The sequence below is a fragment of the Poecilia reticulata genome, chromosome 15, assembly GCF_904066995.2.
Source record: "Poecilia reticulata chromosome 15, P_reticulata-male-v2, whole genome shotgun sequence".
Classification (NCBI taxonomy): Eukaryota; Metazoa; Chordata; class Actinopteri; order Cyprinodontiformes; family Poeciliidae; genus Poecilia; species Poecilia reticulata.
This window is the reverse complement of record NC_088844.1, coordinates 27232687-27248521: the sequence shown is the minus strand read 5'-3', so window position 1 is coordinate 27248521 and position 15835 is coordinate 27232687. Positions and strand designations below refer to the sequence as shown.

General features: G+C 37.0%; 2 protein-coding genes across 3 annotated transcripts in view; one reads left to right on the top strand and one right to left on the bottom strand.

Annotated features, from left to right (window-relative positions):
- The window catches only part of blnk (B cell linker), a 35217-nt gene extending 32871 nt beyond the window's left edge, over positions 1-2346 (bottom strand). For both annotated transcript variants that reach the window (XM_081616321.1, XM_081616322.1), the window contains exons 1-2: positions 2043-2346; positions 1851-1913 (exon numbers count right to left, since the gene is read on the bottom strand). In XM_081616321.1, the coding sequence (XP_081472447.1) occupies positions 1851-1913; positions 2043-2111 (132 nt within the window). In that variant the 5' untranslated portion in view covers positions 2112-2346. The remainder of the gene's footprint in view (positions 1-1850; positions 1914-2042) is intronic.
- A 10757-nt stretch (positions 2347-13103) lies between these two features.
- The window catches only part of dntt (deoxynucleotidyltransferase, terminal), a 122730-nt gene continuing 119998 nt past the window's right edge, over positions 13104-15835 (top strand). Inside the window, exon 1 of the mRNA XM_008429981.3 lies at positions 13104-14037. Coding sequence (XP_008428203.2) covers positions 13844-14037 — 194 coding nt within the window. The 5' untranslated portion in view covers positions 13104-13843. The remainder of the gene's footprint in view (positions 14038-15835) is intronic.

Sequence of the window (15835 nt, the reverse complement as noted above, 5' to 3'; positions counted from 1 at the left end):
AGGCAGGATGTATACATTACCCTGAACTTGTTCATTTTATAAGGGCACAACCATAAAGATCAGTCCATTTTTTCACATTTTATGGGAAAGATAAACATTTTGATAAAAAAAATGGTTGCCTATTTTGACCATCCTCCCCTTTTACTCTGATACTGCTAAATAAAATAAATAATTGCTTATTGAAAGAGGATATATGTAGCATGAGAAAGCTGGAATCTAACCTACACAATTTTCTATATAAAACATGGTAGTGGCAGCATTATGCTGTGGAAATGCTTGTCTTTAACAAAGGAAGTCTGTTCAGATTTGATGGGAAGCCAAAAAAGACCTTAGATGGCAGTAAACCTGCAACCAGAGACGCAGTGGAGCGGTTCAGATCAAAGCATATTCATGTGTTAGGATGGCCTAGTCCAAGCGCAGACCTAATTCCAACTGAGAATCTGTGTCAAGACTTCACATGTATCCATCTTACTGAGCTTGAGCTATTTTGCAAATAAGTAAAGCAGATAGAAACGCCACAAAAAGACTTTGTCTGAATTGCAAAGGAAGGTTATGAAAATAAAAGCATGCCACACTTTATAGATTTTCTATTTCATTCTTTTACAAAACATTGTGGTAGTCTAACATACAAAGTCATTAATGGACATTAATTTGATTAATTGCTGTTTGATTAATGCTAACAGTTAATAGAAATACATATTTTCAGCTGTGGAAAACTAGAACATCAGTTAGTTGACGTCAAATTAAATTTCTTTCATTTGTTTCAGCTGAAATCATCATTTTTGGGAAGCAACACAAACGTACAGTGAAGACAAAACGCAGCCAAAGCAATGAAAGTGACTCTCAAAGCAGAAGTTGCAACAGATTTACTGACTTCTGTAAGAGGAAGGGCAAATTGTGGGAAGTAATACAAGCGCCTGTGTTTGGATCCGTCATGGTTCAAGCCGCGCTGCTCTGTCTGTTGTCCCACGCGTTTACAGAAATAGAAAAATACACATAAACAACAACAACAACAAAAACGCTGAATGAAAATGGTACCGAGCGAGTTTTCTATTTTTACTGACTTAATACCGAAATCCCCATTTTAATAATTTACAGTAGGGAAGTCAAACATTTTCAATTTCAGTTTGTGCCACATTAAGATCATGAATGTTCTTAAAGGGCCAGAAAGTATCGATAAACCAACGGCCGGAACTGTTTAATAACATTAAAAATAATAATATTGAGCATCTTTTCACACCGATCAGTCCTTACAGAATTTCACAAATTTTTTTATTTTTATTTTTTTGCTCTAACAATCAGAAAATAAATAACTTTTTTTGTGATTTAAAAAAAAAAATTCTATGAAAATCAAAACTTTTCTGATGCCAATTTAGAAACATTTGCATGAAATGTTGCAATATTTGCGCTTAGGTATGTTGATAAATCTGACTTTTTATTTCTCGTGAATAATAAATCTCAGACTAGAACTTGAAATAATTAAGCCCAAGGCAGAAGTGTGGAAGTAAAATATACTGCCACCTTCTGGTGGGAGTTGGCATCACTTCAAAATAATGTTTTCGACAACAAAAATGATGCAATTTGTTGATTTTGCGTTCATTTCCATGATCACAGTGAAATTAGACATATTGATTAATGTAATTTGACAAGTAAACAGATAAAAAACACTTTGATTTGATCAATAAAATAACATTTAAGCACATAAAGGATCTCTTTGTGCCACATAAAAAGGATTTGTCAATTTTAATGTCAAAATAAAACAAAGTGAGGACAACTAAATGCAGTTTGAGATAATGTTTTTTTGCAAAACTAATGCAAGAATAATAATACTGGCAAAAAAACAGACTCACCAGAAGCCTGAGTCCGTCTATCTTTAATCTGGTCACAGTCCCGGCGCAGTCTTGCATGTTATTCTGACGGTAATCACAGAGAAACGTTATCAGTAGCTCTTCCTGTCAGCCACGGTTTAATTCTTCAAATGTTGAGGGAAATAGATCCCCGCCATCAGCTGTAAAACTTTTTGTCATTCCTCTTAAACCCACCTTGCACATAAAATGCGCCACTTTCATGTGGTCCCACCCTTCACACTCTTCTCTGGTCGGCAGGTTCATGTCTGCCGCCGCTGGGAGCCTCTGACTCCTGACGCTGTGGCTCCAGAGCGAGTTTCCACACACTGAGGGTCCAGCGCTGCTTCAGCTTGGAGAAAAACAGGCACCGAGGTCAAGTTAGAGTAAAAATACATGCCCAGTTTCATTCCTCATCATACATAAATATCAAATGTCCTGGAACTGTAACTAAAACACAAATGAACATTTCCCCATTGACGGTCTTACGGCATCAACGAAAGGGAAGCTGGAACTTCCTGAAAAAATATTCTATTTTAAAACTGCAAGAAACCAAATGTCTCAATAGTTCAGGGTTTACTGTTAGGCAGTGCAATGTGAAATGGGAGTTTTTATTTTAAGCATGCTGCTAATCAGCACTAAATGGACATTTCTGTAGATTTTGCAAAACCCAAAAGAAACAAGTTGAAACCTGGATTTGTTTACATCTCAAAACATGTTAAAAAATATAGAAAACAAGTATCTTGTTTTTTTGATTAGAAGTGTAATACTGTCATCAATATCCAAGAATCATTGACTAAAAATAAGCTCCTGCATCTTGTTTAAAAGTTACTTGTAAGTTAGTTTTATCAGTGTACTAAGATACTAATGTACTTGCACTAGAAACTAAACAAAAATACTTGATAATATTTAGTTTTAGCAGTGAAATCTCACAACACACTCAAACTTTACACTGTAAAGTTTGTTATTTTGTAATGTACATCGGCATGCCTGCCTTTTCTCTAGGTTTAAAGAGACAGAAAGAAAAAAAATCTACAAAATGTGGAAATACTTGAATTGTTGCTTACTGGGGGCTGCACAGTGGCGCAGTTGGTAGAGTTTTGGTGGGTTTTCTCCGGGTACTCCGGTTTCCTCCCACAGTCCAAAAACATGACTGACAGGTTAATTGGCCTCTCTAAATTGCCCCTAGGTGTGAGTGTGTGTGTGCCTGGTTGTGTGTCCTGTGTGTTTCTGTGTTGTCCTGTGACAGACTGGCGACCTGTCCAGGGTGACCCCGCCTCTCGCCCGGAATGTTAGTTGGAGAGAGGCACCAGCAACCCTCCTGACCCCACTGAGGGACAAGGGTGCAAGAAAATGGATGTTGCTTACTGGGGATCCATTATGCAACACTTCTCAAGAATTGTTGCATAATGGTTTGTCTTAGGACAAACCAAGCATTAAAAACAACAACTCATCTGTTCTTTTGGTAATAAGTTAATGATTTTTGGTGTTTTATAGTTTCAAAAAACCTCCTGAGTGTTGAGACATTCAACAAGCAATGTGCTGCTACCTAGCATAGGTATGTACAACGGCTGCTGGAAAAGACTAGTGTTTTACTTACCATCCAGAAACCTCTCGCTGCATTCTTGGTCATTGTGCAGGAGGCTCTACTTCTGCTTTTCAAAAATGTATGGTTGCATAATTGTACATCTGTTTGCAGCCATTTTAATTTGAGAGTGTAAACGTTGAGTTTCGGGGGCGTGGCCAGCAACAGCTTATTTGAATTTAAAGAGACAGGACACCCTAAAACAGGCCATTCTGAAACGGACCAGACTAAAATCTCATTATCTAAGAATGATTTTGTGAATAAAAATGTATTTGTTTTTGATTGTATATGGTTAATGATTATGTTTTGTATAGCCCATAAATCCTAACCAGATCAAGGAAGCATAATAGGTAACCTATAAGGCCATATGAAAATATAACAAAAGCCAAATATAATATTTTAGCTCTTCTCCTCCAGTTTCCATCTCCAACAGGCTGAACTATGGTTGACCGTAGCTCATTTTGAGAATCGGCATCAGATGCACTCGCTTCATTTCTCATCTTAAAGAGAAAAATCTGCTTGTACGCAACAAATGGTAGCACAAAAATAATCTAGAGGAAGTACCTTCCTCAAATTTTACTTCAACCGCACAGTTTGACCATGTGAGCATCACCTTTAGGTGATTGTTGAAGTTTTAAGGTTTTTACATTAGTAACTAATTCAGTGGTTATGCTCAGCCACTAAACTAACTCTCCGGCTCAAGTGGACTTCCTGTTTGGTCGGTTCCACTCATGCAAATGTAAAGTTATAAATGGGAGGAATGGGGATGTGGAGGGATTACAGAAATATTGGCAGACAATGTTAAAGATAAATATAGAGGGGCAGCAAAGGCTGGCATTTTATCAGCAAGAAAAATCTCAAAATACTTTACAAGATGACCTCAAATGACCAAAGGAAGTCATGCGATTTTATCAAATGGTTTTATTTAGATTCATCCATCCATCCATTTTCTTGCACCCTTGTCCCTCGGTGGGTTCGGGAGGGTTGCTGGTGCCCATCTCCAGCTAACGTTCCGGGCGAGAGGCGGGGTCACCCTGGGCAGGTCGCCAGTCTGTCGCAGGGCAACACAGAGACACACAACCATGCACACACCTAGGGGCAATTTGGAGAGGCCAATTAACCTGACAGTCATGTTTTTGGACTGTGGGAGGAAACCGGAGTATCTGGAGAAAACCTACTATGCACAGGGAGAACATGCAAACTCCATGCAGAAAGACTGGGGCCGGGAATCAAACCCAGAACCTTCTTGCTACAAGGATTAGATTTAGATTCAATTGCAGTCAATCATTTGAGGCTAAAATGCTAATTTGCACTAATATTTTCTAATCAGTGGTTTCTGATTGGATTGCATTGAATTGTTGTTTTTTTGCTGTAATTGCTCATCTTTTAAGTGGAAGAGTAGTCCTGCAGAACCAGCTTGGACCGCCTACCAAGACCGGCTGAGGGAAAAGAAAAACAAAGTGAGTACACAACGTTAATGGCAGCAGCTTCATTAATAACTTTGTCTAAGAAAGATACAACTAAACACAGAAGCACTTGGCAAGGAGAAACAAACGACAACATGCTGTTAATTGCAGCAATAATTGCAAATAATGCATAAGCAGTGAGTAGAGGGAGTACAAACTACCGGAGTGTTTACTCTTAATATGAATATTTTAGTGCCAGAAAAACAAACTAAAACTGAAAAATCAGAATCAAATTCAGCTTTTTTTATTGGTTCGCAAAGCAGACTTTTATTTTTTAAGCAAAAAGAGTCTCTTCTGTCACGTCCACTAAAACAAATGTGAATATTATTTTAAAAAGTCATTATTTCAGTTGCACAATTCACAAAGTGAAAAACGTTATCTTGATTAATTAGACAGACTGAAGTAATTATGATGATTTTCTGCTTACAGCTAGTTAAAACACAACAGTTAAGATTAGAACATTGCATCAAGCCAATAAAAAAACATTTTTAATTCAGAAATGTGACATTGCATTTAATTGTGTCTTTTCTACAGGAATATGCAAGCTGGATTTGTGGAAGATTATTTAAGAGACGCAAAGATTTTAGTGAGCACTTTAGCTACACAGGCAGGCGGACTAGCCAAAAATTATACTCAAGTAAAAGTAGGAGTACTTCAACATATTTTTACTCAAGTAAAAGTAAAAAGTAGCCATCCAAGAAATTACTCGAGTGAGAGTAAAAAAGTATTTGGTAAAAAGTCTATTCAAGCAACTGATGAAATTATTAATATTAGTTAAAAAGTTCTAGTTCTTTGGGATATTATTTCACTATCAATGGGCCCTCCGACGTTACCTAGCAACGCCAGCCAAGCCCAGCCCGTTGCCTAGCAACGCAGTTTGAGTAAAAAAAGTACTTGATAAAAAAGTAACTGATCAAATGATTAATCATTTAAAATTTACATCATCAGATGGATCAAAATATAAAGTTAAGTGGAAATGTTGATATGTTAGGGACCAAAATGAAAATAATTTATATAAATAACAAAAAATGTAATTAAATAAAATCTGCCAAAACAAATTTTTTCCAAATCAGTTTCTTTCAATATAAAACTGATTAAACTTTAACAAAGAAGGTGTGTGTCTGTGTCTGGTGAATTATTGTTTTTCATTCAGTGGGTAGAAAATCCAGAAATTTTACTCAAGTAAGAGTAAAAATACTTCATAGTAAAATGATAAAAGTAATCCGGAAAGTAATATTATTCAAAAAAGTTACTCAAGTAAATGTAATTAGTTGCCACCCGACTTCTCTTGGGGGCGAAGTTGTTTGTAGAAATTCAATTGTTTTATTTTACTGCTATATTATTTCAGATAAACCTTTTATTATTTTAATAATAATACACTTTTATAGCAGAAGCTCAAAAGCATTTTTGTTGTCTAATTACCGGAACGTGATGTGAAAACTTGTAAAGGTTCATTTAGGGGTAGTGTAACAGCTCCGTTTGTCAACATCATTGTTTGGTGTAACTTATATATTTTTCTCCTTTTATAACCCAAACAGCCCAGTTTGCCTGTGTGAGAAGTTAATGCAGATTGAATTTTATCTCAACTTCCTCAGGTTTTGTTGAATATTTGGTTTAGTTTTACTCTTCATGTTCCGTTCTGTAGAGTTTTTCCATTTTGTTTTCAGATCCTTCGCTTGTGTTGCTCTTTTGTTCGCAGCCTGATGTTTGAATCGTCTCTCGTTTTGAACTTCCTGCCTCAGCATCACGTTTTTTTCCCTTTTTTCTTGATTTATAAAAGTTGTTTATTTTTACTTACCAACTGCTTTGGGAGTCTTTCTTGTTTTTGAGTGCTGCTCTTTGCAAAAAAAAAACAGAAACAAAATGCTCTTCATGCCCAAAGGTTGTCAGGCCAAAGTTTCTCCATGAATAATAAAATAAAAAATATAAAAACAAGGGAAATGCACTCTAGCTGAACTCTGTCCACAGCGGAACAACAACTTATTTCTCGTCAGACTAGAACAGAAATATCGTTTGTTGTCCCACGGTGAGGAAATTCACATGTACAAACAACAGATTAAAGGTGAATGGGAAAATGAAAACCAAGATTTAAAAAAGAATATGTATGTGGATATATGAACAGAAAAATAAGGATAACCGTATGGAGGACCAAAACTGACATAATATTAAATAAAAGAATTAATATATAAATAAAATAATTAGATATCCAACATAATAATAAATGAAAGAATCAATATAAAAATAAAAGTAGTGGAGTAGAATTCCGTCAAAAGTTGGCAAAGGAATTTTCCTACGTCAAAGCATGTGGGCGTGGCCAAGTCTCAAATCTGGCCATGAAACATGAAGGCTGGGGGAACTGCGCCAGAGCGTCAGCGGTGGCGAGAGAGTGGTGGTGCAGGAACCCCCACGGTGGCAAATAGGCCGGAGCGGCGCTGAGCCGCGAGGGCCTCCAACGCCGCTTGCGGCTTTAATTTTTATATTGATTCTTTTATTTATATATTTCTACTTTTATTTTTATATTGATTCTTTAATTTATTATTATGCTGGATATATATTTATTATTTTATTGATATATTTATTCTTTTATTTATATATGTTAGATATATATTTTATTCTTTTATTTATGATTATGTCAGTTTTGGTCTTCCATATAACCGGCAGTACAGTGAGGATAAAACTCAAAACAAATGTGCAACTGAGTAGGAAAATAAATGTAAAAAAATCCATCAGATTATTTACAACAAATTAAGAGAACAATTACATTTTTGCTTTTTATATGTGTGATCCTTATTTACAGGACAAAAATATTTGACACAAAATATTTCAAATATTACGCAGCGGGACAAATGGTTTCTTTATTTTATTTCAACACATCAACAGCCTGATAATGTCCAAAAAATGAAGACAACCATAAAGGATTATCAAAGTAAGAGATAATTATTTAAATAAGAAGGATTTTTTCTTTAATATTTGCATGATAAGATCTATAGGACAGTTGTCCAACTCCTGGACGTTTACAGACGCCTGAAGATGATTGGTTCGTCTGAGGAAACATGTAGAAACGTCATGGAAATGTAAAGCACCGCTGACCTCAGAAAGCAGAACAGATTATGTCCCCCAGAGGTTAACTTGGTGTTTTTATTTATTTTGAGCATGATAGCAGTATAAAATAACAGACATAAAAAAATGCAAAACACATAATCTTAACATGTTCGAAAAGGAGGAGGAAGAAGAAGTAAAAAACACTCATATTTATAATTACTATATATTTGTGTTATCTATTACACACATTTCTGTCTCTTGTGAAAATGATACAGAAATGTTTTTGGGAAATGTGTATTATTTTCACAACATGTGAGACCAGAACTGACTCAGTTACCACATCTGTCACGAGGAATGGGCCAAAATCCAAACTTATGAGAAACCTGTAAAAGGACCCGCGTAATTATAAGAAAACATTTAATTTACATAAAGTGGAAAGCAAAACAAAACTTTAGACTTTTCTATGTAACTATTCTGGCGTGCAAATAGTTTTGGTTAACCTGACTGACCAGAAACAGAAGATATTTTGTTTGATTTAATGTCAAAAGATGAGAGAAAAGCAGAATATAACTTATGATTATACATTTCTGAATTCTAGTGTAAATGCAGACATTTTTTCTTTTATTAAAAGTTCATGAAAGACATAAAAAGTTGTTTTTACCAGTTAGAAACAACTTTTAATCTGTTTATATGTTTTTAAAAGCTTTTTTCCCCTTTAAACAAATCACTTGTAAATCTAACAAAGAGGTCAAATAGCAGATGAACAGTTCCAGTATTAAACCAAAACAAATTTATTACTTGTAAATTAGTTGCAAAGAAACAAAAAACTCTGTTATTCTTTATTTTTATTTCTTACTGCTGTTTGTCATTTGAACAATCTCACTCTGAAATATTAATGAAACTACAAAAGTGACATTTTAGCAAGAGACCTCAATAGTAAAGCTTTCACAGAAGAAATTTTTTCAACCTCCTGATATTTGTGTTTTTTGCTTATTGTTCAATACATAAAGCCTTTTGAGACTGACTTTTTAAAACATGACCTTCTGAAAATTGGCTGTCGGAAGCAGTAAGGTTAAGATTTTCTGTCACTTTTTAGCAAAAGAAATGCCTAAAAGTACTGGGTACTAAATTAATTTTCTCTCGTTTTTGATAAAGCCTAAAAGTTTCACTTTTTCATATTTCATAACTCAGGTTTCAAATAGTTTTCTACTTTAAAGCAAAAACAGAAATAAAACTATTCTTTTGGAGGACCAGGGAATAGTTAGTACCTCCAGTAAAGGTGTGCTAAAATGTTTAAATACGCTTCTATTGGAATAATACTACTTTCCACAGAAAATATAAAGAAACATACATACTGAACTTTAATTTACGAACATTTATTCAGAGGGAAAATATAATCCCACGTTAAGGAAAAACACTGGAAGGTTGTAGGCAACCATGATGGACCGACTGACTTAACTAAAACAAAACCGAACTCCAGTCCGGCCACAAGGGGGCAGTAAATAAGGAAATCAACGGAAGACAAATGCATAATTTTCTATATGGTATCTCTGAATATCGCAATACAGTCTAGAAAGACATTTTGTTTGGGGAGGTGTGAATGTGCGATCAAATTTTAATTCGGTCAAACTCTGACCTCCGTCTCAGTTCGGTTCAAACCAAACGACCGGAAACTGCTCCCAAATCAGGAAGCGGACTAAAACACAGGGCCTTCTTGGTAAATGCAACCAAAACAAAAGTGCTAGTTTGGCGCTAACAGGAGGAATGACTTATGGTCTTTTACCAAAAGCAAAAGAGAAATCATACAACCGCCAAAATCTGAAGCCAGTCTATTTCGGTTTACATTTCGTGAAGAAGGAAGTTGTGCTCAGTTTCTTCTTCAGAGGTTTTTGTGTCTCTACCTTCAGCGGTTTTTGTGCAGCGCCCCCACAGACGAGGAGGGGAACAGGTTTTCAAATGGTTTAGTTTGACTCAATGAAGTGAGAAAGAGAACCACAGCAGCCGGTTCATTTTTGGTCCCCGATTCAACCGAGTCTACTGGACTTTCAGGTGTAAAAACAACCCTAAAGAGCTTTAGTCAGGTGAAAGTAAGACTGATGTTGATGCTTTCCCAGTAAATTGAAAACAACTTCATGCGTTGGGTGTGTCAATGATGCTGTCGGCCATGTTGTTTTCTACAAACCCTAGAAACCTTGAGAATTGCATTAACAATTTTCTTTAAGTTTGAGCTCCATTCTGTACTTTGAGTTTGACTGAATTGAAACAGTTTTTCACTCAGAGGCAGATTAACTTGGATAAACACAAATATTATTCAAAAAACTGCTTTCAGGTTATTAATCTGCAACATTCAGCTGTGACCAAAAAGCCAGACCACAGAAGTTTTCTCAGAGTTTAGAAAACCTTTCCTGGCAGGATTTAGCTTCCCTCCAGGGAGGCGGCAGAATCCCGGTCACCTGGCGAACCCCATCGCAGCTGTCCTGCCATGTCCGGTTCGTCCCGCCACTCACCGTCTCATTATGTCCGGACCAAGTCGGCACCATCTGCTCTCCAGCTTTAATTAGCTCGCCTCCTAAAATGAAAGTCTTTGTGCGCGTTTCCCCCAGAGGGCCCCGCCGCTCACATGCGGCCATTGCACACATACAGGTACTGCATGTGCAAGCTGTTGATGATTAGCAGCATTTACCGGCGGGAATATGACTCCATGCGCTTTGGTCAGGAACGCAGACTGAAAATAGATTCGAGATGCAAGACCCATTGATCGTTTTAATTTCCAAAGAGGTAATTACAACAAGAGGCATTCTGCTGCAGAGAACAGCGATACAAAAAAGAAAAGGTCTTAATTTGCTTCAGCTGTAATTATGCACAAAATGCTTCAGATGCACACGCGGAAATGAGTTGTTTATTTTGGCACTGAATAAAACCTTTGCAGACCTTGATTCTTCATCCAATTAGGACAGCCTTGTTCTCGTCCTCACCCTAATAAGCACACCTTGCTTTCCTCTGACAGGAATTATTACACGACTCTCATTAGTGCGGAGTGCCGGGGGTTAATGGATGTCAGAGGACAGACACGACTAATTGGTGGACTGTTTACCCCTCCAATCAGTCAGCAGTAGATGAGGGTGTTGGCCCCTATCCAAAAAGGAAACCAAGGAAATTCTGCAATCTTTCAGAAGAACGCAGCTACCTCTGCAAAAGACTTCTGCACATGACTGGTGCTAATAGCAGCGCAGGAGTGCTCTAGCATTAGGTTGAAAAATGCATATGAACCCCCTTCATGTTGCTGTTTACATCTGGAAACGCCGCACAATGCTGGAGGACAATCCATAAATGAAACCTGGAGATGTAGCTATTATTAATTTTGTGCTGTGCGTCACAGCAGAGGGGGAAAAATAACGCAGAAAAACTGTTGAAGAACAACTCAAACAACTCAAAACCACTTTTTTTCTCGCTCTCTTTGCTGGCTATGATAACGGTGCAGATTTGTTGCCATAGCAACCGACAACATTGTCACAAAATGTTTCAGGATTCAACACCAAAAAAAACACTCAAGACATTTCCCACAAAAATAACAGAACATTCAGTTCGTTACAGTTTTGTGTTTTAAGGCTTGACGATTAGTCTGCGATTTTAAATAAGTGATTGCTGTGGTAGATTAGCTAGCGCTGCTATTAGCTGAGCTAACACAGCTGTGGTTCATTAGCTAATTTAAACACCTGCTCTACTGGTGATCTGTCAGAGTTGGTGTTCAGGTTGCCTTGTTTTTTTTAACTGAACAGAAGCACAGAATTCCACAGAGCGTCTACATGTTAAGAATGTCATAGTCAAGCTAGCATAACTGACCTACTTCCATCTCACTCGCTATTTTTGTTCATAATTAAAACTTTCTCCTGACCGTATCTCGTTGTGGTAGTGTGGACAATCAGTAGCAAAGCACTGCATCCCTTTTTATTTTCTATATCAGGCATACATTTAAGATTTAGCACGTTATATTGACAACTTAACAGTTAAAACCAATGCTAGTCATCGTTAGCAAGTAGCTTTTTTCCCTCCAGCAGGGAGATGCAAGGAGTCCATAGAGGGACCTTTGACCTCTTGGCACAATTTCCATGCATCAAGTAGAGCCCTAGGTTCTCTCTTTGCTCTTCACCCAGCCCACAGGTTTGGTGTTTAGATCAGGGGTGTCCAAAATGCGGCCCGGGGGCCATTTGTGGCCTTTGGACTGAGTTTGTGTGGCCCCCCAACAGGAGTCTGAGAATGATAGAGATTTGGCTCATCACAATTGACTTTACTTTTAAAAAACCATGGTGAAATTATTATCAACATCATGTTATAATAATGGAAAATGTTAGGTACAACTCAAATGTTTGTGTTTTCATAAACACGTTTTTATAATAACCACATTTACCCACAGATTCTTCCTATCCAAAATCAGCTTTTATTTAATTTTCTGAATTTGGCTAAATATTCAGGTGGAAAGCATTTTCACTTGGATAAACTTGACTTGGTTACTTGTAACAAATAAAGTTTTGCATTTCTGAATTTCTTCAGATGTCACTGCTAGTTCAGGGAGAAAGTGGAAATTTACAGATTATCTGTCACATATAAAACTATCATGACATGTCGACAATTTTAAGAAATATGTAAAAAACATAGAGCTCTGGAAAAAATGAAGAGCCCACTGCACTGAACCCCATTGATAACCTCCTGGTTATTCCACCGTATATTGGATCTGAACTCTTCCTCAGGTCAGTATTGTTGTTTCTAAATGAATATGAACTTGTTTTCTTTGCATCATTTGAGCTCTGAAACCTCTGCACCTTTTTCGTTACTCTGACCTTTTCTCCATCCATCCATCCATCCATCCATCCATCCATCCATCCATCCATCCATCCATCCATCCATCCATCCATCCATCCATCCATCCATCCATCCATCCATCCATCCATTCATCCATCCATCCATCCATCTTCTTGCACCCTTGTCCCTCAGTGGGGTCGGGAGGGTTGCTGGTGCCTCTCCAGCTAACGTACCGGGCGAGAGGCGGGGTCACCCTGGACAGGTCACCAGTCTGTCGCAGGGCAACACAGAGACACACAGGACATACAACCATGCACACACACACACACTCACACCTAGGGACAATTTAGACAGACCAATTAACCTGACAGTCATGTTTTTGGACTGTGGGAGGAAACCGGAGAACCCGGAGAAAACCCACCATGCACAGGGAGAACATGCAAGCTCCATGCAGAAAGACCGGGGCCGGGAATCAAACCCAGAACCTTCTTGCTGCAAGGCAACAGCTCTCTGACCTTTTCTCATTTTCTGCTAATAAATACAAAATTTCTGCTTTGAATTTCGGAGACTTGTTGTCAGTAGTTCATAGAATTAGAGAACAATGTTCCTTTTACTCAAATATATACCTATAAAAAGTAAAATGAGAAACTGATCATTTTAAATGGTCTGTTATTAATTTACAGAGCTGTTTATTTTGAGAAAAGTTACGTACTGATCCTTTAAGTTTGACAAATGACCAAAAACAGAGTTAGTTTTTCATGGCGTTGTTGTTTCCACCCATTCCCCACCGAACAGCTTTTACTGGAAATGAACGACTTCATACCAGCAGAGTGTTTTTATGTTTTCTTCCCCTCTGGTATTAATAATCAGTCAATCTTGGCAGGTGGGTTTTTGGTAAACACCAAATCCTCAACACCTGTTGCCAGAAGCCTTTTCAGCCTGGCTCTGAGCAGCTTTGTTTCAACTGAAACGCCGTCCCAGAGAGCAGCGCGACATAAATAACCAGCTGTGCCACGGCCAAAGTGGACGTTATTCCCCGACAGAAGCTGCACACAACAACCAGACGACAGCAGGAATTCCCAGAGGTGCCGCTCATCTCCAAAGACATGTTTCACGCTCCCGCCGCGCCCCGTCCGAAGAAGAGGTCGAAACCAGGAGAGGACAGTGTCTCCAGGCGTGAAGAGGCGACGTTCCAGGATGTTAGAATATTCCTGGTAGAGCGGAAAATGGGCCGCAGCCGGAGAAGCTTTCTGACCCAGTTGGCCAGGTCAAAGGGCTTTGTTGTGGAAGACATTCTCAGGTTGGAAAAAAAAAAAGATTTTATTGTTCATGTTTGGCCCTAAAAGCTTTTTCTTAGAGTGACGGCTTTCTAAAAAGGTTCTGATGGATTTCCATGGCATTTCCTAACCTTGAAGGAATAATTTAAAGGCCTCCTTCAGTCGGTCCAGCAGGCAGGCTTATGGAGATGCTAAATTAGGGCTTATCTTTTGTCACAAGCTTCTGCTTTTGTGTCGTTTTTATCTAATTAGCCAGTCACAGCGCCACTGATGCCTCATGAAGATCTAATTATGAGGGATTATGGAATCATGGGGCATTATGATATTCCCACCGTATGATAACCTTGAGTCAAACTACGGCATTATCACAGAAATTACAAATACCTTCATAATTCTCTACGGATATTTATTGATATTTTTTCTAATATAAACCTCCAAGAGGATTAGAAAAATAAAATTTTTACTTTTTTCGCAGAATTTTGACTTTTTTTTCTTTAAAGTTTGACTTTAATCTCATAATTTACTGTTTTTTTTTCAGAATTTTTATTCAAACTTTTTACACAAAGTCCAGACATTTTTGTCACAATTTGGACAGTCTCTAAAAATTCAGACTTTTTTTTCCTCAGAATTGTAACTTTTTTTTAACAATCTGACTTTAATCATAAAATGTACTTTTTTTCTCAGAATTAAAATTTTTTTATTCAAACTCTCAGAATTTTGCCTTTTTTTTTTTTTTTTTTACTAAAAATTGACTATTTTCACACAATTTTGAGTTTTTTTCTCAGAATTTTGACTTTTTTTCTTTAAAGTTTGACTTTAATCTCAAAATGTACTGTTTTTTTGCAGAATTTTTATTTATTTTTATTCAAACTTTTTACCCATAGTCCAGACATTTTTGTCACAATTTGGACAGTCTCTAAAAATTCAGACTTTTTTTTCCTCAGAATTGTAACATTTTTTTAACAATCTGACTTTAATCACAAAATGTACTTTTTCTCTCAGAATTGAATTTTTTTTAATTCAAACTCTCAGAATTTTGGCTTTTTTTTTTTTTTTTTTACTAAAAATTGACTATTTTCACACAATTTTGAGTTTTTTCTCAGAATTTTGACTTTTTAAAATAAAAATTATGTTTTCCTCAGACTTTTCCTGGCACAAGATTAAAGTCAAAATTTTGAGTAAAAAATTTGACTACTAAGATTAAAATCACTCTTTTTTTCCCCCCATGATCCTAATTGTCTTCCGTATAAACCTCAGCAATTATTTAAATGCTGAATTTAGTAATTATGAGAAATGCTTGTAGCAGTGAATATCTGAAAAAAACTCAAAAGCAAAAGAAATGCCACTTCAGCTGATTAACATAAGCGCTTTTACTCTGCCGATAAATAAAGTGCATTTCTTTACAGACATGAAATCTTAAACTGACCCACAACCATTATTGGAGTTTGACAGCTTAAAAAATAAAAATGTAACTGCATGTTTACAAATATTTACAGAAATCCATGTGAGCTGGTGCAGCTTTTTTTAGCCTTTTATTAGTCGCCATATCACAACAGGAGCTCGCCGACTTCCTGCTTTCTGCAGAGGGAAGAACAGAAGCAGGAAGGTAGACAGAGACACGAGTCTGAGAAAAATACCAAAAATAGAGACGAAAATCTGCATGTCTGTCTAAAAACAGAAGAACTGGGAGGGGACCGAAAGGTCTTTATTCAGAGTAAAGACCTTCCTGAGTTTAAACTTTGTAATGCAGAGAGCTGCAATCACATTAAACACATTTTACATTAAATCTGAGTTACTAAAGAAAACAATCCAATTTTTCTT